The sequence below is a fragment of the Oncorhynchus keta genome, chromosome 4 (genome assembly GCF_023373465.1).
Source record: "Oncorhynchus keta strain PuntledgeMale-10-30-2019 chromosome 4, Oket_V2, whole genome shotgun sequence".
In the NCBI taxonomy this organism is placed as follows: domain Eukaryota; kingdom Metazoa; phylum Chordata; class Actinopteri; order Salmoniformes; family Salmonidae; genus Oncorhynchus; species Oncorhynchus keta.
In genome coordinates this window covers 44,641,667-44,661,549 of record NC_068424.1, presented here as the reverse complement: position 1 = coordinate 44,661,549, position 19,883 = coordinate 44,641,667, and the positions used below count along the sequence as shown (strand labels likewise).

Here is a 19,883-nt window from a genome sequence, read left to right as displayed (position 1 = left end):
ATGCTCCCGTGCAGCACATGGGGATTTCATTTTGAGTATTGAATAGCTCCCAATGTGTGTATGCTAGAGACTTACCGTTTCTTGTAAAATAAATATATATATAAAATAAAAGTGAGGTATTATGCTCACTCAGCTGTGCTTCACAAGTAATACAACAAATGACCTTTTACCGGTGTGATAATTATACCTCATGTAGCAATATAATTTTAAAATGGTCTGAGAAGAACAACGTTGGCAGGGCTATTCATGCATAGCCAATATGCAGTGATAATGTATTGGGCCTATAGCCTACTGTAGTGGTTCCCAAACCTTTTTCGGTTACTGTACCACCAACTGAATTTTGCTTTACCCGGAGTACCCCTGAAGTACCCAATAATGTGCATTTTACCAGTAGGCCTATGGTCTCATGAGTCTTCTCAAATACCCCCTGTGGATAACTACTCCCAGGGGTCCTAGTACCCATGGTTGGGAACTACTGACCTACTGCACAAACCTCACTGATGCATAACTCTTTTTAAAAAAGGTGCATAGACTTCCATTTTTTAAAGTAATGTATAAAAAAAAATCTGGGTGGTAGATCTCAGCTTGCATCTTGACTCATAAAAGGTTGGCAACCACTGCTTTACAACATCCATAACTATTTGAGCTACAAACAAACCCACCACCATTGGAAGATTACTCTCACGGGCACAACAATGTTAGTTTCGCTCTATGACACACAAGATTGGCGGCAGTTGCCTGAACTCTGTCGCAGGCCTAATTCCGACAATGTCTTCTAACAACCGACTGTCTAGACCGAACAGTTGGCTCTGCAAACTGTCACCAATTTCGAAAGGGGAGACTCCAATCAGCTCCGGGGTCTTTATTTTTGACTATTTTCTACATTGTAGAAATGATAGTGAAGATCTCAACTATGAAATAATACAAGGAATCATGTAACCAAAAGTGTTCAACAAATAAAAATATATTTGAGATTCTTGAGAGTAGCCACCGTTTGTCTTGATGACAGCTTTGCACACTCATTGCATTCTCTCAACCAGCTTCATGAGGAATGCTTTTTCAACGGTGTTGGAGTTCCCACATATGCTGAGAACTTGTTAGCTGCTTTTCCTTCACTCTGTGGTCCAACTCATCCCAAACCATCTCAAATGGGTTGTGGTTGGGTGACTGGAGTCCAGGTCATCTGATGCAGCTCTCCTTCTTGGTCAAATAGCCATTACACAGCCTGGAGGTGTGTTGGGTCATTGTCCTGTTGAAAAACAAATGATAGTCCCACTAAGCGCAAACCAGATAAGATGGTGTATTTCTGCAGAATGCTGTGGTAGCCATGCTGGTTAAGTGTGGACCTTGGCATGGTGGCTTATTGGTAACCTGGACTCTAGAGCTGCACTCTGTGAGTTAGCTACATACCACATAGACCTGTTTTGTTAGGTAATTCCAGTCATGGAGCCCTTGACTGTTGGCAGGTAAGGAGGAGGATTTTGAATTTGCATGAATGAAAGCAGTGGTGATCAGCTGGTCCCTCTAGCAGAGACTGGGAGTTACACAGGCATTTAAAGAATACTTGTTACATTTTTATTAATCTTGCATTAATGTGCAGGGCAGTATAGAATTTGAGGCCAAGTGAGTAGTGTCACATGCTGTAAAGTGCAATTTTGAATTTAGCTGTGTTAGAATTTTGGAAAGGTTGTTACTGTAGGACCAAGCAGGGAGATTACAAGAACTCAACTTTTTCAAAGCCAGAAGAACCTGCTGAACAAGCCTCACCTACCCCACACTGTCCGTTGCAATTGTATGGCTGTGTTATAATCAACAGAAAGGGAAGTCTTGTGCTTGTGCATTCTCTCTTGGGTCCATTGAGATTGAAACCTTCCTCTTTTATTAATTCCGCCTTCAAAAAATACAGGGCCCATCTGTTTCTTTCCTTAATTGAGTCCCTTTTTGTAGTTACATGTTGGATTGGGTCTCTTAAGATTGAGTATCTACTGATATTATGCCCTTATTTCTCTTGTTTTTGTTTTTGAGCAGCATGCTGTTGGCCTCCCTAAAAGAGGAAATTGGTCTGAGGCCTGTAGTTTCCTGTAATGTGTTTGCCTGAGCAGTTTTTATGAACAGTATTCAACTAGAGGATTGCTTATTGTGCCTGGACTCTAATTGACTGTAGTTTAATGTGTAGCCTAGATGACATACACATTGTCTGTACTATTTTATATGGTTTGAGTAAATAATATAATAATAATAATAATAATATATGCCATTTAGCAGACGCTTTTATCCAAAGCGACTTACAGTCATGTGTGCATACATTCTACGTAAAGAGTTGTCTGCCATGGTTCTTTGTATTGTCTTTTTCTCTGACTTTCTCCACGTTGCCCATATGTAGCAGCACACCTTCAGCATGTCAAGGTACATGGTTTATTAGCATATTGAGTTTTTCCTGTTTTGTGTTCTGAAGATTGGCATGTTTTAAATAGTTCTGTATCTGAATTGGCTATGACCTGGAATATTCCAACATGGAATTGTTGATCTACCCACCTCTAGAGCTTTGCATAGGCCTACCACATTTTATCACCATACTTTTTGGCAGCCACATGTTGGCTGTTACTCATGTGCTTGGGAGGCTGTGTCCAGGGGGGTGTGTAAGGGTTTTGAAGTGCAGAGTTTGAAACTGTTTGCTTTATTCAAGGTACATTTGCTCTGCTGCCATCATGGTGGTCTTTTGAAATCGTGCTGTTGACCAACACACTTACAACACACTCACACTTGCTCGACATTAACGCTTGTCCTCTTGGCTGGAACAAGTGAAAGAAACAAATATAGATTTGGATTGTCCAAATGAAGTACAAAAAAATTACATCAACCTATTATTACTCTAAGAATGAATTGTATCAGAGAGGCCAATATTGGATTAATATTCAAATACATTTTTCATGTACATAAATAATGCCTATATGTCAAAGTGTAGCAAACCAATGCTGACATCGGGGAGGCACAAGAAAATGTGGCCAAAAATGAGACCAAATATAGGCTATAAACGGCAATCATGTTTGACAACCAATAATGAAGGATGATTAACATTAACGTCTAAATGCTTGATTCTGTCGACATACTGAAGGCACGGGTTGTTCAGTGAAGGAGTGAAGGACTGTCGGTGCCTGTTGCGCATAGCACATCACCCACTTTGAATCTGAGCGGAGGCGGTCACCATTTTGAAACTATTTAACCATTAACTTAATTGTTTAAAACTTGGACCATTTGTCATTTTATGAAGACTGTATTACCTTGTTTCTAAGTAGCCAAGGTAAGACTATAGATGTGTTGAGGGAATTATTCTATAAACATTTAGGCCTTATGCCGTCTTTCTCATGCTATATTAGTTTTCATTTTTATTTATTTTTTCATTATTCAGCAGCCAAAGGCATAGTCCTAGTCATAAGTCCGCTTTCTTAATTTTAATCTTTCATGTACCCGATCGTGCGTGCAGTACAACTTTGAAAAAGGTGTTTTCAGCTTATTGCATTTTGGAACATTCCCCCATAGCCTACAGCCATATGCACATTGAGCTTATAATGTGAAAATATATATTTTTTAGCAACATTTTAAGCTAAACAGTCTGTTACATCAACTTCAATGGTAATTAAAATATATATATATAATAATTAGGTGCAGTGGTTGTATGAATTTTGCATCCGTTGTCCCAGAACTGTCCAATGGTCTGTTTTTGAACTATTTTATGAAGACATAAAATGTATTTGATTTCGATGTTGCAATATTCAATAGGCTACCAAGGGAGGCCAACTATCCTCCAGGAGAGCCTTAAAGGGCTTTGTTGTATTTAACTACATGTGAGTGCGTATATATAGCCAATAGGCAGAGTTTAGCCTATGTTTTTGTCTGATGCTCTATGGTAAAAAAGATAGTAGGGCTAATGCATTTTATTTTCTAAAGAGGTGTCTGGAAATCCTACAATGTCAAAGTTGTTAGTAGTCAATTTTTAATTGTTGGACAAGTGAAAAATCAACCCTACTTGTCCTAAGGACAAGTGGCTAAAAATATTATTGTCAAGCCCTGCCTCAGCTAATTCCAAAAGATCTGTCAGAGCAGAAAAATGGCAGTGTGGACTCTTGCAGGGCCCTAATCGGTTTTATTTTTTAGCTTGACTGTTAGTTATTCCTTAAATTCCGCTTGCTCAGGTTTCCGTTTACCCCGTTCAGGTTTTCGCTCTCAATCTACGTTTATATTTTTATAGCATCTAAGTTGTTTTTCTAAGTCTGCAAAAATGCTTAAACCACATCAGGAGACAACTTGAGGTCTGGGAAGAACGTGAGTAATTTTGATTTTGGGGTGTAGTTACCCTTTTTAATTCCAGTGCTCACCAGTAAGAGGTTATTTAGCTGTGTTTTTGTAGTGCACGTGATGGTAGTTTGCTGAACAATGTACCCACTGATTGATGTAATGCAGATTTTTTCCCTGCCAGATAATAGGGATGTAACGATTCACTGATTGGCATCAGTTCCCGGTTCAAATTTGTAAGATGGATGTAGCACGCATCGGTCCGGAAATAGTTTAAAAATGTACGAATCGGCGATTCACCCCCCTCATCTTTTTACTTTCTACCTTCCCACATTTACCTTGTGTTTTGTGACAACTGATGCGTCCTCTCCTTAAGTGTCGAACTAGGCTTGTAACTGTGAGTCATTGATCAAGTCATTTTGCATGCTGAACAACCCAGGCAATATCAGTAGCCTAATAAAACAGTGAGCAGCTTCGTGCGCTGATCAAACGAGTGGTAGGCCGCATGTCACCTTCAGCATTCAAATGTTTAATGGCTTAACCTCTTAAGCCCACCCGACCCGACGCCCCATCTAGCCATCTGGAAATGCAAATGCGCTACGCTAAATGGTAATAGCCCTCGTTAAAACTCAAACGTTCATTAAAACACACATGCAGGGTACTGAATTAAAGCTACACTCGTTGTGAATCCAGCCAACAAGTCAGATTTTTAAAATGCTTTTCGGCGAAAGCATGAGAAGCTATTATCTGATAGCATGCAACACCCCGAAATAACTGAAGGGGACATAAACAAAATAATTAGCATAGCCGGCGCTACACAAAACGCAGAAATAAAATATAAAACATTCATTACATTTGACGAGCTTCTTTGTTGGCACTCCTAGATGTCCCATAAACATCACTATTGGGTGTTTTTTTTTCGATTAAATCGGTCCATCTACACCCTAAATATCAAACTATGAAAAGTGTGTGATCCAGGAAAAAACAGCGTTTTAAAACGCAACGTCATTTTTTAAAATTAAAGTCGACGATAAACTTTCACAAAACACTTCGAAATACTTTTGTAATCCAACTTTAGGTATTAGTAAACGTTAATAATCTATCAAATTGATCACGGGGCGATGTGTATTCAATAGCTCCACGTCTTGAACTCATGGTCGAAAATTTCTCCTCCAGAACATCCTGTCAGAGACCGGAAGGAATGGGCTCTCTCTTACTCGTTTGACCAAGAAACAAAGCCCAGGCAATTGACAAGACTGGTGACATCGTGTGGAAGCTGTAGGACTTGCAATCTCAGCCCCATGTAATTTGGTTTCCCATAGACAATACATGCAAGTGGCGCATTGATACTTTTTCCAGTTTTCAGTGATCAGTATTTCTTGCGCTTTTCGATGAAACACAGGCTCTGTTATAGTCACAGCCGTGATTTAACCAGTTTTAGAAACGTCAGTGTTTTCTATCAACACATACTAATCATATGCATATACTATATTCCTGGCATGAGTAGCAGGACGCTGAAATGTTGCGCGATTTTTAACAGAATGTTCGAAAAAGTAAGGGGTAACCTTATTATTGGAATCGCAACTGTCATTTGCTTGGTTATTGTAATCAAATGCGCTGTTAACTTTTAGGCTACATTAGATTTTATTTTAAATGTTCTGTTTCACCATCAGCAATAGTTTTGTTTGTTTTGCCTTAAACAGTCAGTGTATATGGTCATTTTTTGAAATACTGGGTTAAGTTGATAATTTCATAACGGGAACAGCAATTGCTTTTTCTAGGTCAAAGCAGGAGGAAAATAACTTCCAAACAGTCTAAACCATTTGAGAATGAGATGGGTGAAATCTAAAGTTGTTCTATAAATTCGCAATTACATAGCCAATGAATTAATATATATTCATTAATTAATTCATTCGCTATGTAATTGCGAATTTAAGATAAATATTCATACATTACTAGCTCAAACACTTTGTAGGATTTGTCCTTGAAATTGCGGCAAACCAGGATTTTCAGCCCCTGCCGCTCATCCTGGATTGGAGCCATGTTGCAACCCGATCGGCAGGATTGAACAGAGCAAGTGAGTTTGCAAATATGCAAACATAACATTGTCTCATATGGCAATGCAGTGTCAAATAAATTCTTACCTTTTCTAGAGGCTCCTTGAAATGCCTCATCAGGTCTGCGGCACGATTGCCAAAGGTAAGAAGGCTGGCCTGGTCTTCTGGCCATGTGTCAGGGTTTAGCACTCTGAAAGACTCAACTGGGGTCTGGACACCCTCGTCCTTAAGCAAACCACCAAACCTGGCCTCTATGCTGCTTCAGCTGGGGATTGGTGAGGTCTGTGAAGCCTTTTAGATTCCCCTTCAGTGTTATTCCCTTTAACAGAAATAACACACACAGATACATTTCATGGTGTTGGTATGTGTGCGTGTATCTCTCTCTCCCATATATATTTTTTAAGACCCCTCCACTGCATTTCCCTCCTTAACCTCAACTCTTGTCTATTTGGGCAACGAATACATTGATTCTCACACTGAGAATCTGTCTCAATCATCAATTTTAATAATTGATTTCTCTTACATCCTAACAAGCTCTCATCCTAACACACCTGGAATCTCCTCTCATCACCCTGCTGCTGAGCAAGCATGATCTGGATCTTCTCCAGCATGCCTCCTGCCTTTGCCCTACGCTTTAGTGCTTCCAGTCTGGTCACTGTCTTCCTCAACTCAGATGTGGCTTGGGGAGGTTCAGGTCATTCCTTTACAGGGTGAGGATCACTCCTCAAACAAGACACGGTCCTTGTCTTGTCCATGCCACAGGAACACTTTGTGGGCATGGGGGATCCAGGGAGTTCCCTTGTTGCTAGACGGTGTGTAAATATCCACACTGAGCTCTTGACCAAAAACATAAAGAGTTCCCTGTTTGGAATTACAGCTGAATCTGATAGAAGATTTATCACTTCAGAAGATTGTACACGACAGACACCATTGGCTCTTTCTTCTGAATGGTCAGTATTGCCAGCTCTAGCCTGTGAAAGTCAGAACAATCTTCCAAACAATTCAGTCTTCCCCCCATGTCTCTTGTGTCAACAGAAAACAATAATTCTGTGGTATTTACCTTGCCAACACTTAGCGTGCGCACACACAGTATTTCGCATTCTCTGCTAGCAAATAAAACGAAATCATAGGTTTGTAACTAATACATTCTGTTGCATACAGTGGATTGGGATTATATGCCCCCTGCCTCTCTGCACGTGGGAAATCACTCCCCCACAGTGGCCCATGCTCACGGAGGCACCATCTGCCCTGAAGGAGATGCACTTCTTCATCCATGACCCTCGATCCTCCTCTGGGAAAACAGCACCAAATGTGGCATCCAAAACACCTTGAATGACAACGCACACAAAAAATATTATACAAAAGTAATTCTGACAAACTAAATTCTATCTCCATTACGATTAATGATTAAACTTTATACAAGATTAAAGCCTATAAAAGAAACAACTTAGCAGTGGCAAGGGAGTGTTTCTGTTGTCCAACTAGGAGTTTGACTGGCATGCCATCCTCCAACAAGTGCACGTAGACAATCTCGCATTTGGTGTTGGATATATTAGGGTCTCCATTTATTAGAACGGCAAGATACTTTGCGGCTTTCAGCTTCGCTGACAGGCTCTCTTATGTCAGCATTTTGACTGATCATCTTCGCACATCATTGTCGTATGTGGGATTAATGTCAACTCCATTTTTGTGTTGTATTCTGATTAGCAGCCCAAATTTGACGAAAGGTCCTTCTTTCGCAAATGAAGTATGCAATGTTTCTTTATTTTCAGCTGCCTCTTCTCCTCAGACAGCAGCACTTGACTCCAAGGCTGTAGACGTTGACGTGACAGCGGGGGTCACGGCAGCTTCGCTAACGTTGGTCACGGCAGCTTCGCTAACGTTGGTCACGGCAGCTTCGCTAACGTTGGTCACGGCAGCTTCGCTAACGTTGGTCACGGCAGCTTCGCTAACGTTGGTCACGGCAGCTTCGCTAACGTTGGTCACGGCAGCTTCGCTAACGTTGGTCACGGCAGCTTCGCTAACGTTGGTCACGGCAGCTTCGCTAACGTTGGTCACGGCAGCTTCGCTAACGTTGGTCACGGCAGCTTCGCTAACGTTGGTCACGGCAGCTTCGCTAACGTTGGTCACGGCAGCTTCGCTAACGTTGGTCACGGCAGCTTTGCTAACGTTGGTCACGGCAGCTTCATTAGTTGAACCTTGCGAATCCCCCTCGCTGGATTCCTCTTTCTCCTTGTCTCTTTTTCGCTTAAGTAAAATTGAATGGGCCTCATTTTTAGTGATGTCTGCACGTTAACTTATAGACTCTCACTTTGACTGGACTGCGTCATCCCAGAACAATACTGTGATTGGCGCATGCCGCTTAGAAATGTGAGACCTGTAGTTTTTAAACAATTAGCAGCGGGGGAGAAATGGATTACGGTAGGTAATCTTTACTCATAAATAAATACAATTCTTCTATTTTTATGGGCAAATGCGAATTAAATACTTGTGCTGTAGAACCCTGCTGATGGCGCAAAAGCCATGACAGGGAGACCTAGTTCAGTGGTAATGTGCGTGCAAGCAGTTGCTCCCGACGCCACTGTAGCATCCACCGAGAGGCTCTTGCTTCCAAGGGAATGCCTGACAGCTTTAACTTCTTGGATATAGGGGGCGCTATTTTAATTTTTAAAAAACCTTCCCGTTTTAAACAAGATATTTTGTCGCGAAAAGATGCTTGACTATGCATATAATTGACAGCTTTGGAAAGAAAACACTGCCGTTTCCAAAACTGCAAAGATATTGTCTTTGAGTGCCACAGAACTGATGTTACAGAAAAAAACCCAGATAAAAATCCAATCGGGAAGTGCCGCATTTTTTGAAACCGCCTCATGCCAATGACTCCTTATATGGCTGTGAATGGGCCACGAATGAGCTTAGGCTTTCTGTCGCTTCCCCAAGGTGTCGACAACATTGTGACTTATTTGTAGGCATATCATTGGAAGATTGACCATAGGAGACTACATCTACCAGGTGGTCGCTTGGCGTCCTCCGTCGCAATTATTGCGTAATCTCCAGCTGCAGTATTTCTCCATTTGCTTCTGATGAGAAGCCAACTGCCACCACTGATAGATTATCGAATAGATATGTGAAAAACACCTTGAGGATTGATTATAAACAACGTTTGCCATGTTTCTGTCGATATTATGGAGCTAATTTGGAAAAAAAGTTAGGCGTTGTAAGTGACTGCATTTTCCGGTCTTTTTCTTAGCCAAACGTGATGAACAAAACTGAGCTATTTCGTCTACATAAATAATATTTTAGGAAAAAATGAACATTTATCTAACTAAGAGTCTCGTCATTGAATACATCCGAAGTTCTTCAAAGGTAAATTATTTTATTTGAATGCTTTTCTTGTTTTTGTGAAAATGTTGCCTGCTTAATGCTTTGCTAGGCTATCAATACTCTTACACAAATGCTTGTGTAGCTTTGGTTGAAAAGCATATTTTGAAAATCTGAGATGAGTGTTAACAAAAGGCTAAGCTTGTGTTTGAATATATTTATTTAATTTAATTTGCGATTTTCATGAATAGGAAACGTTGCGTTATGGTAATGAGCTTGAGGCTATGATTACGCTCCCGGATACGGGATTGCTCGTCGTTAGAGGTTAAAGATGGGTAACTTTGTTTGTTAAAGCAAGGCCCCTGAACTCTTGTGTATTTTGAGCTTCTTTTGTTGGCACTCCAATATGTCCCATAAACCTCACAAACGGTCCTTTTGTTTGATTAATTCCGTCCATATATATCCAAAATGTTAATTTATTTGGCGGTTTGATCCAGAAAAACACATGTTCCAACTTGACCGACGTCACTACAAAAAATCTCAAAAGTTACCTGTAAACTTTGCCAAAACATTTCAAACTACTTTTGTAATACAACTTTAGGTATTTTTAAACGTAAATAATCGATAAAATTGAAGACTGGATGATCTGTGTTCAATACAGGAAGACTACAAACTCAAGCATGCTTTCTGGTCTTGCGCCTCTATCAAACAGTACACATTACACTTTCAAGATTGCCGTACTTCATTACACAATGGAATAACCTCAACCAATTTCTAAAGACTGGTGACATCCAGTGGAAGCGGTAGGAACTGCAAGCAAGTCCCTTAGACATCTGGATTCCCAATGAAAACTCAATGAAAACAGGGTGACCTAAAATAAAAACTTTTAAAAATCAGAATGGTTTGTCTGCTACATAAGTTCTGTTATACACCGACATGATTCAAACAGTTTTAGAAACTCCAGTGTTTTCTATCCAAATCTTCTAATAATATGCATATCTTCTGGGGATGAGTAGCAGGCCGTTGAATTTGGGCATGCTTTTCATCCAAAATTCCAAATGCTGCCCCCTATCCTAGATAAGTTAAGACACTGATGCCCTTTGCAACCGCGTACCTATGTGAGAGTGGATTCTCAGCCCTCACTAGCATGAAAACGAAATACAGGCACAGACTGTGTGGACTCTTACTCGTATGTTTAACTGTGTAGTGTGTGTGTGTTGCAGGCTTACGATGGCAACAAAAAAAAACATTTGAGTGCACTGACCCTGGTGCTAGAGGGGGTACGCAGCTGGAGGTTGAATGTTTAAAGAGAAAAAAACAAGTTTGGGAACCACTGGTTAGAATGTCAATGTAGGCTGTACCGTAAAGATTTCCCTTCACTGGAACTAAGGGGCCTAGCTCGAACCATGAAAAACTGCCCCAGACCATTATTCCTCCAACACCAAACTTTGTGCTTTGCACTATGCAGGAAGTGTTTTCCTGGCATCTGCCAAACCCAGATTCGTCTGTTGGGCTGCCAGATGGTGACGTGTGATTCATCACTCCAGAGAACACGTTTCCACTGCTTCACAGTCCAATGGCGGCAAGTTTTATGCCACTCCAACCGATGTTTGGCATTGTGTATGGTGATCTTAGGCTTGTGTGCGGCTGCTCTGCCATGGCAACTTATTTCGTGAAACTTCCAACAAACTTCTAGTGCTGGCGTTGCTTTCAGAGGCAGTTTGGAACGCTGTAGTGAGTGTTGCTACCAAGGACAGACGATTTCTACGTGCTTTACGTGGTCCTGTTCTGTGACCTTGTGTGGCTTAACACTGTTCGGCTGAGCTGTTGTTGCTCCTTGACGTTTCCACTTCACAATAACAGCACTTACAGTTGAGCAGGGCAGAAATTTGACAAACTGACTTGTTGGAAAGGTGGCATCCTATGATGGTGCCATGTTGAAAGACACTGAGCTCTTCAGTAAGTAATATTTGTCTATTGAGATTGCATGACTGTGTGCTTGATTTTTATACACCTGTACGCAACGGGTGTAGCTGAAATAACCCAATCCACTAATTTGAAGAGGTGTCCACATACTTTTGTGCATATAGTCGTTCCCCTACAATACCTCCGTTTGGATTCTTGGACAAGATGGTTGCCTGGCGGCTGCTGGTCTGGCAGTGTACTGGAGAGGTGTTGGGAATCCCCCTGACCTCTAATGGCAGAGCTGTGAGGATTACATTTGATTACTCTTCAACTTCTTGACGCACCCATCCCTTTAGCGGGATCATTTTCATCAACACCCGCTGAACTGCAGTGTGCCAAATTCAAGTTAAATTACTAAAAATATTTAATTTTCATGAAATCACAAGTGCAATATAGCAAAACACAGCGTAGCTTGTTGTTAATCCACCTGGTGTGTCAGATTTCAATACAGCTTTTCGGTGAAAGCATAACAAGCGTTTATGTAAGAACACCTCTCTTAGTAGACAAAATATTACAAACACTAGCAGCCAAGTAGATTGGTCACGAAACTCAGAAAAGCAATAGATTAAATCGCTTACCTTTGATCTTCGGATGTTTGCACACACGAGACTCCCAGTTAAACAAATGCTCCTTTTGTTCCATAAAGATTATTTTTATATCCAAAATGCCTCCATTTGTTTGGCGCGTTATGTTCAGAAATCCACAGGCTCGAGCGACATCGCAGACAAATTCCAAATAGTTATCCGTAATGTCCACAAACATGTCAAGCGGTTTTTTCCTAATCAATCCTCAGGTTGTTTTTAAAATATATAATCGATAGTATATCAACCGGGACTGTTGCTTTTTCAATAGGAGAGGGAGAGACTGGCTGCCCCACTCTGTTGCGCAAGCAAAACTCTGCGAACACCCAGCTATCCACTGACGCGAAGTTCTTTCTCGCTCATTTTTCAAAATGAAAGCCTGAAACTGTCTGAAGACTAACACCTTGAGTAAGCCATAGGAAAATGAATCTGGTTGATATCCCTTTAAATGGAGGCAAGGCATCCAATGGAATAGAGAGCTTTCAGAAAATACGTCACTTCCTGGTTTGATTTTCCTCAGGTTTTCGCCTGCAATATCAGTTCTGTTATACTCTGTTTTGACAGTTTTGGAAACTAGAGTGTTTTCTATCCTAATCTGACAATTATACGCATATTCTAGTTTCTGGGCCTGAGAAATAGGCAGTTTCAAATGGGTATGTTTTTTTTTTTTTTTGTTGCCAAAAACGAAAATCCTGCCCCCTACACTCAAGAAGTTAACTAGCACCAGGCCCTGCATGAGAAATGAAACCACCCTGTTAATGATAAATTAAGCCTCCCTCTGTAATTCACGAGTTTAAAATCAAATCAAATTTATTTGTCACATACACATGGTTAGCAGATGTTAATGCGAGTGTAGCGAAATGCTTGTTCAGGGGTTGTGATGGGGTTATGATGAACCCTATGCTCTAACCAGAAAATGCTGGTCATCTGTGAATAAAGCTATGCTTCTGGAACAACTGGTTAGGTCTAATTGCTAAACTCCACCCTCCACAAAATGTTTGGCTATGGTATTGACCTATGACCACACATTGCATTACCTTTTTTATGTTGCGTAGGCCTAATAAACTACTATGTACAGTTTCCATAACTGGGGCGGCAGGGTGTCCTAGTGGTTAGAGCGTTGGACTAGTAACCGGAAGGTGGCAAGTTCAAATCCCCGAGCTGACAAGGTACAAATCTGTCGTTCTGCCCCTGAACAGGCAGTTAACCCACTGTTCCTAGGCCGTCATTGAAAATAAGAATTTGTTCTTTAACTGACTTGCCTAGTTAAATAAAGGTAAAACAAATAAAAGTAAACTTTTGTTATGGGTTAGCATGAATATTGACATGTGGCTGGTGCTGTCTTGCAGGTGGTATGGCCAAGAAAAGGACTACAATGTCCTAGTGATGGACCTGCTGGGACCCAGTCTGGAAGACCTCTTCAACTTCTGCTCGCGCCGGTTCACCATGAAAACTGTACTAATGCTCGCAGACCAAGTAAGGCTTGGTTTCATCATTGCTCCTTATCTTTCACTTTGGCCCCTTTGTCTGTTTGCTTTTTACATTTTTTAAAATTAAGATTAACCCAAAACACACATTTTCTGGCTGCAAAAGGGAGAATGAATAAGAATCTTATGTAAACCCAAAGTTTCAAGACAACATTTTCAAGTTCTTACGTTAACTGATTGAGAGGTTGCTGTTTTTTGCTCCACAGATGATCAGCAGAATCGAGTATGTGCACACAAAGAACTTCATTCACAGAGATATCAAGCCAGACAACTTTTTAATGGGTATTGGCCGTCACTGTAACAAGGTAAGCTTACAGCAGTTTCCCCGTCCTGAGATGCATTATGTTGACAATCTCTGACCTAGTTAGTGCCTTTGTTTTATACAATGTTGTGAAGTGATACAAGTAGCCCAAATTATCTTGTTTTTGTACGCTTTGGTGGTGCCAAGTATTCTTTTGTAGAAAATCTAATCCTCAGTGAGGCAAATCATGTGATTTATATTTCTTTGAATAGGCTACGTGTCCTTGGTAATGGCCATTTTAAGGCTAATTGTTTGTGGTTGGTTTAGTCCACATGTTAAGGATGGAATGGTTTTGGTAGACACATTAAGGTGCTTTTACGACCAGGTAATACAAGCCCTCGGGTTTCTTATAGGTGTGGATCTCTTTCAGATCATAGACAGGTGTTAGTAAGACAACAAAAAAAAGGCTTCTGCATGATGTGTAATCTCAATTATTCTTTTCCCCCCTGCAGAAAATAATTAAGGCGTTTTTGTGATTCTTTTTTCATATACCAACTGTATTCAAGTTGCCTGATTTGTATTTTGTTTTTAAATAACTTACTATTTTGAGCCCTTGCAGACAGGCAACATGTGGCAAAGTTAAAGCAGGAATGCGTGTGTTTTACCACATACCTGTCCACGTGAACTGTGGAGGTTGTTAGTGTTATGTGATATAAACTTATCAGTCAGCGACAGGCTAGTCTAATCAAAACGAAGCAGTACCTTTTTTGGGTACTCGAGCGTTGAAGCCTGTATTACCATTTCTGGCAGTGCTGTCTGGAATAAGTGTTTACCATTGTGTGTCTGTGTGAATGCCAGCCTCAAGCTTATTTTTTTACATACACATGAAATTGTCACTTTTTTTATTTTCTTGTTATTTTTTGTTTTTTTACTAAACTCCACCAACATTTATATAGGTGCACATATAATCCTTTTGGACTGCAAGCTCTGACACCCAAGCCCGAGAAGTCTTGCGTAGGATGTGCACTGAACTCAATGGATGGGAAGACATGGCAGAGCAGTAGCTTTTGCGAACCCCACTCTATCCTCTTGATGTTTAAATCAACTGCATTTCTCTTCACCTGAACTCACTCTGCATTCTGCTTCCAACCTGCTCTTCTACAATGGTGCTTATTGTACCCAAAAGCCTTTAATGCAGTTAGTGTGTTTATGAAGTAGTCTTCATTTGGACATAGCGCCATTGATGTAAATCTAACATTTGACTAACAGTAGAGTGAAGAGCAATAGTTCATCTTTAACGCCCCCCCCCCCCCTCCCACACACTCTTTAATAGATTGCAAGTGTACACCTCGCCAACAATAGTTTTTTCCCTATGGTTTGGAGAGTGATACTCAGCTTGGCATCATTGTAAACTAATTGCTTGTTTTGTTGCTTTGTCCTGGGCTGCTCTATTGGAATCTAAGAGCCACTATCACAAAGGCTGTCCTGTCATGCGTCTCTTGCAGCTATGCTAAATCTACCCCATGCAGATGAATTCATGCTCCTTTCTGACTGCACGCTTATCCTCTGTTTTGCGCTGTAGAGCTGCTCATTGCCAGATTGGGCTTTTCCAAAGTATTCTACCCTCTTCCTTACTGAAGGTTTCCACCGTTTCCAAGCCATCAGAATAAACTTTTTAAACAATTATTTGATTCATTGCTTCCTGTGAGATCTCAAGGAGGTAGTGGGGTTGGGTGGCTGTTTTTTTTCTCCATTTTTTTTTACAAAGCTTTTTCACACATTGTTAAATGAGTGCCCATTTTAGGGAATGGCCTTAATTATTTGCCTCCTATTTTAACCCTAGTTGTGCCAGTAAGTCAACTGCATATTGTGTTCTGTACCCAGACAGACTGTTACTCCAAATTTGTTTAATGATTATTGTAAAAAGCACTTCTACTGGTGTGGCACTGCTAGCGTTAAATGCTGCAATATCAAAAAGCCACTGCAACGTCAAAATCGCGAAACAGGTTTGGAAATAAGTGTTTGCTTTTTTTTAGCAAGATAAAATAACTTAGGGATTTGGCAGTTATATTGTCTTCAGTTCCGCCTCTGAATGAAATTGGTGTGGCAGTGTGGGCTGTATATTCTGCAGGACCCCCCCATCTGCTTAGCCTAAATACTGGCTTGCAACTAAGCCCAGGCTGACTCCTCTAGGAAGTCCTCCCATCGTCTGACTCCTCTCTGATTTTTAGCTTATATACTTGCTGGTGGACGAAGGATGGCCTTGGGCTTTCTCTCCCCCTCCCATTTTCCTACCTCTCCTCCCGTTCTTTTTCTGAGCCTTGGTGTTGCCTGTCTGCGCTGGCCTTGTGGGGTTGTCAGCTATCCTGTTTGATGCACTGCACCCTCTATTGTTTGTTCAGTGTTTAGAATCTCCAGTGGGGAAGAGGAAAAGAAGCTTGGCTGTTAGTTCTTCTCAGGACCCATCTTTCTCAGGATTAAACCAGGTCTGAAACCACAACCGCCTCTTAATACTCCCCCAAATTCTGACTTTTTATTTTTATTTTTTTTACTTTTTAAACTTGACCTTTTTTTTTTTTTACACCATTTAGAAGCAGTACTACTACTTTTTTATTTATTTGATTTGGTCAATATTTTATGACCACTGTATTGGCATTAAACCAGACACACATGTTAAACAGATCTAGAGATCAACCTCTTATGGCTGCATCCCTTGTTCTCAGTTTCTGCCTGAAGACACCCTAATCTAACTGCCTGTAGCTCAGCCCCAGAGGCAAGGATATGCATATTCTTAGTATTATTTGAATGGAAACATTCTGAAGTTTGTGGAAATGTTAATTGAATGTAGGAGAATATAACGCAGTAGATCTGGTGGAAGAAAAGAGAAAGAAAGAGCATACGTTTTCTGTTTTTTATTGTTGTAGCATAATCTTTCACATGTACTAGAATAGAATGCCGGAGATAATTTTGATGGATAACACAAGAGGGCAACTGTAGGTGTGCAAAGTTTCAGACTGATAACTTCAGGAATGGGTGAGCTACATGACATTTAGCACGAAGTCACCCAGGTTTCCCACACAAGTTGCCCAAATGTACCCAAGTGGCCGAATTGGTGAAATGACCTATAACTATATACTACATCTCAAAAAGCAATTCTAACACACAAAAAAAATATATAAAATTATTAGAATAAATAAAAACAGTAGACCCTTTGGAAGTCCTCTACACAATATTTTGCTACCTGTGCCATGTCCCATAGCAGTCTCTTTCTGATGTAAAGCAGATGCAAACTGAACAAGTGGTGCAGGTCATGCAACACAGAACACAACGACGCCCCCATGCTGTGCCCTTTTGGCCCTGAGGCAAAGTCATGCCTGCAGTAATGAACTGTGGCATATGAACACCACTGGAGGCAGGAGTAGAGGTAGAGCGGGCAGCTTGGCACCAGGGGCTCCCAGTCGGAGTCGCTGTGAAAGAAAACATAAAAAAATATATTTGTATGAGCCTTTTATCATCACATAAAATAAACAGATATGTATTGTATAGAGCAGAGGGAACAGTCACTAAGGTGAAGTGCTGTTCCATTCAACTGCCCTTCCCCGAAAAGCACTCAATGGCTATTTCATATGGAAATGGAGAGGAGTAGCAGACGCAGTGGCCATGTGTGTTTGCTGTTCTACTCCATTCCATTTGAATAAAAAAAATGAAAAATATATATCTGACATGGAATATACACTGCTCAAAAAAAATTAGGGAATACTAAAATAACACATCCTAGATCTGAATGAATAAAATATTCTTATTAAATACTTTTTTCTTTACATAGTTGAATGAGCTGACAACAAAATCACACAAATTATCAATGGAAATCAAATTTATCAACCCATGGAGGTCTGGATTTGGAGTCACACTCAAAATTAAAGTGGAAAACCACACTACAGGCTGATCCAACTTTGATGTTATGTCCTTAAAACAAGTCAAAATGAGGCTCAGTAGTGTGTGTGGCCTCCACGTGCCTGTATGACCTCCCTACAATGCCTGGGCATGCTCCTGATGAGGTGGCAGATGGTCTCCTGAGGGATCTCCTCCCAGACCTGGACTAAAGCATCCGCCAACTCCTGGACAGTCTGTGGTGCAACGTGGCGTTGTTGGATGGAGCGAGACATGATGTCCCAGGTGTGCTCAATTGGATTCAGGTATGGGGAATGGTCGGGCCAGTCCATAGCATCAATGCCTTCCTCTTGCAGGAACTGCTGACACACTCCAGTACATGAGGTCTAGCATTGTCTTGCATTAGGAGGAACCCAGGGCCAACCGCACCAGCATATGGTCTCACAAGGGGTCTGAGGAGCTCATCTCGGTACCTAATGGCAGTCAGGCTGCCTCTGGCGAGCACATGGAGGACTGTGCGGCCCCCCCAAAGAAATGCCACCCCACACCATGACTGACCCACCGCCAAACCGGTCATGCTGGAGGATGTTGCAGGCAGCAGAACGTTCTCCACGGCGTCTCCAGACTCTGTCACGTCTCGGTGTGAACCTGCTTTCATCTGTGAAGAGCACAGGGCGCCAGTTGCGAATTTGCCAATCTTGGTGTTCTCTGGCAAATGCCAAGCGTCCTGCACGTTGGACTGTAAAGCACAACTCCCACCTGTGGACGTCGGGCCCTCATACCACCCTCATAATTTGCAAATAAATTCATTAAAAATCCTACAATGTGATTTTCTGAATTTTTTTTTTCTCATTTTGTCTGTCATAGTTGAAGTGTACCTATGAAAATTACAGGCCTCCCTCACTCATCTTTTTAAGTGGGAGAACTTGCACAATTAGTGGCTGACTAAATACTTTTTTGCCCCACTTGTGTATATATACACACACCCAAACAAACCACACATTTCATTGCAAATGGCAAATTCTTTTTTTTTTTTTTTGCAAAAAATAAAATATTTAAATATCATGAAACGGCATTAGCACTTACCCGTCCAGAAGTACGTCCTGTCCTTGATGAAACAGCTCCTCAGCTCCTGTTTGGATCATAACACTCACAGATTCCTCAAACAAAAAATCTATCTGTTTCTGGATCAATCTCTTCTGGTGCAAATCTGTAGACTTGGACTTTGCTTTTCCTCATTTATTCACCATGTCTTCAATAAAATCGTTGAAAATAATACGTTTCCAAAATACTGCTATGCGTAACAAGCGTCACTGCAACTCCTCTGATAGGCAAGGCGAGAATGGAGTTTGTTACACGTGCGTTTACAAACAAGGAATGGTGCTCCAACCCATAACCATCACATACTGGTGTTTACCTCAGCTCATTGACTATCTACCCAGCTAGATTTCAAGAAGATCCGTGGTCATTGGGCAGAAATACAGTCAATCAACGAAGCTTCGCTAAAATAATTGGTGCGCAATGAAGTCATTGCTCGTTGTCTTCAAATCAGTTCACTTCGGTCAATACTCCCCGCAAAAAAAAACAATCATGTTTGGCTGTGTTGCAAACATCCAGGGGAATGCACTGAAACCAACCATGACTAGATAAACGATTGTCTACTGTGTGTAAGTACGTCGAATGCTCCGTAAAACATTGATAGAGATGGAATTCACGGCACAAACGGTTTACAAAATGTTTCGATTTAAGCTATAAAAACTGATTTTTATCAAAGAAAACGGCACTTCATTTGATCACTGGGACCCTCAGGAAGAGAAATAAGAGCAAGATATCATAATGTAAGTCGTAATTTTACCTTCAGATGTGACTGTGTAAACTGTCATGGCGGAATTCTTTTTTGTTGATTGCTCTTCTCAAACAAAAGCATGGTATTTGTTCTCTGTAATAGCTATTTTAAGTCGGAAAACGGAGTTTGATTACCAAGATTCTAATCTTTTGAAGGATGTAAGACACTTGCATTTTCAAGAATGTTTAATGTTACGACGTT

The 19,883-nt window shown here is 40.9% G+C and overlaps 1 protein-coding gene across 8 annotated transcripts in view; it reads left to right on the top strand.

The window, feature by feature from the left end:
* The window catches only part of LOC118375386 (casein kinase I), a 36,174-nt gene that overhangs the window by 3,276 nt on the left and 13,015 nt on the right, over positions 1-19,883 (top strand). For 5 of the 8 annotated variants that reach the window (XM_052507244.1, XM_035761929.2, XM_035761950.2 and 2 more), the window contains exons 3-5: positions 13,567-13,693; positions 13,911-14,009; positions 16,348-16,431. In XM_052507244.1, coding sequence (XP_052363204.1) covers positions 13,567-13,693; positions 13,911-14,009; positions 16,348-16,431 — 310 coding nt within the window. The remainder of the gene's footprint in view (positions 1-13,566; positions 13,694-13,910; positions 14,010-16,347; positions 16,432-19,883) is intronic. The other 3 variants (XM_035761981.2, XM_035761992.2, XM_035761988.2) reach the window with 1 other exon arrangement.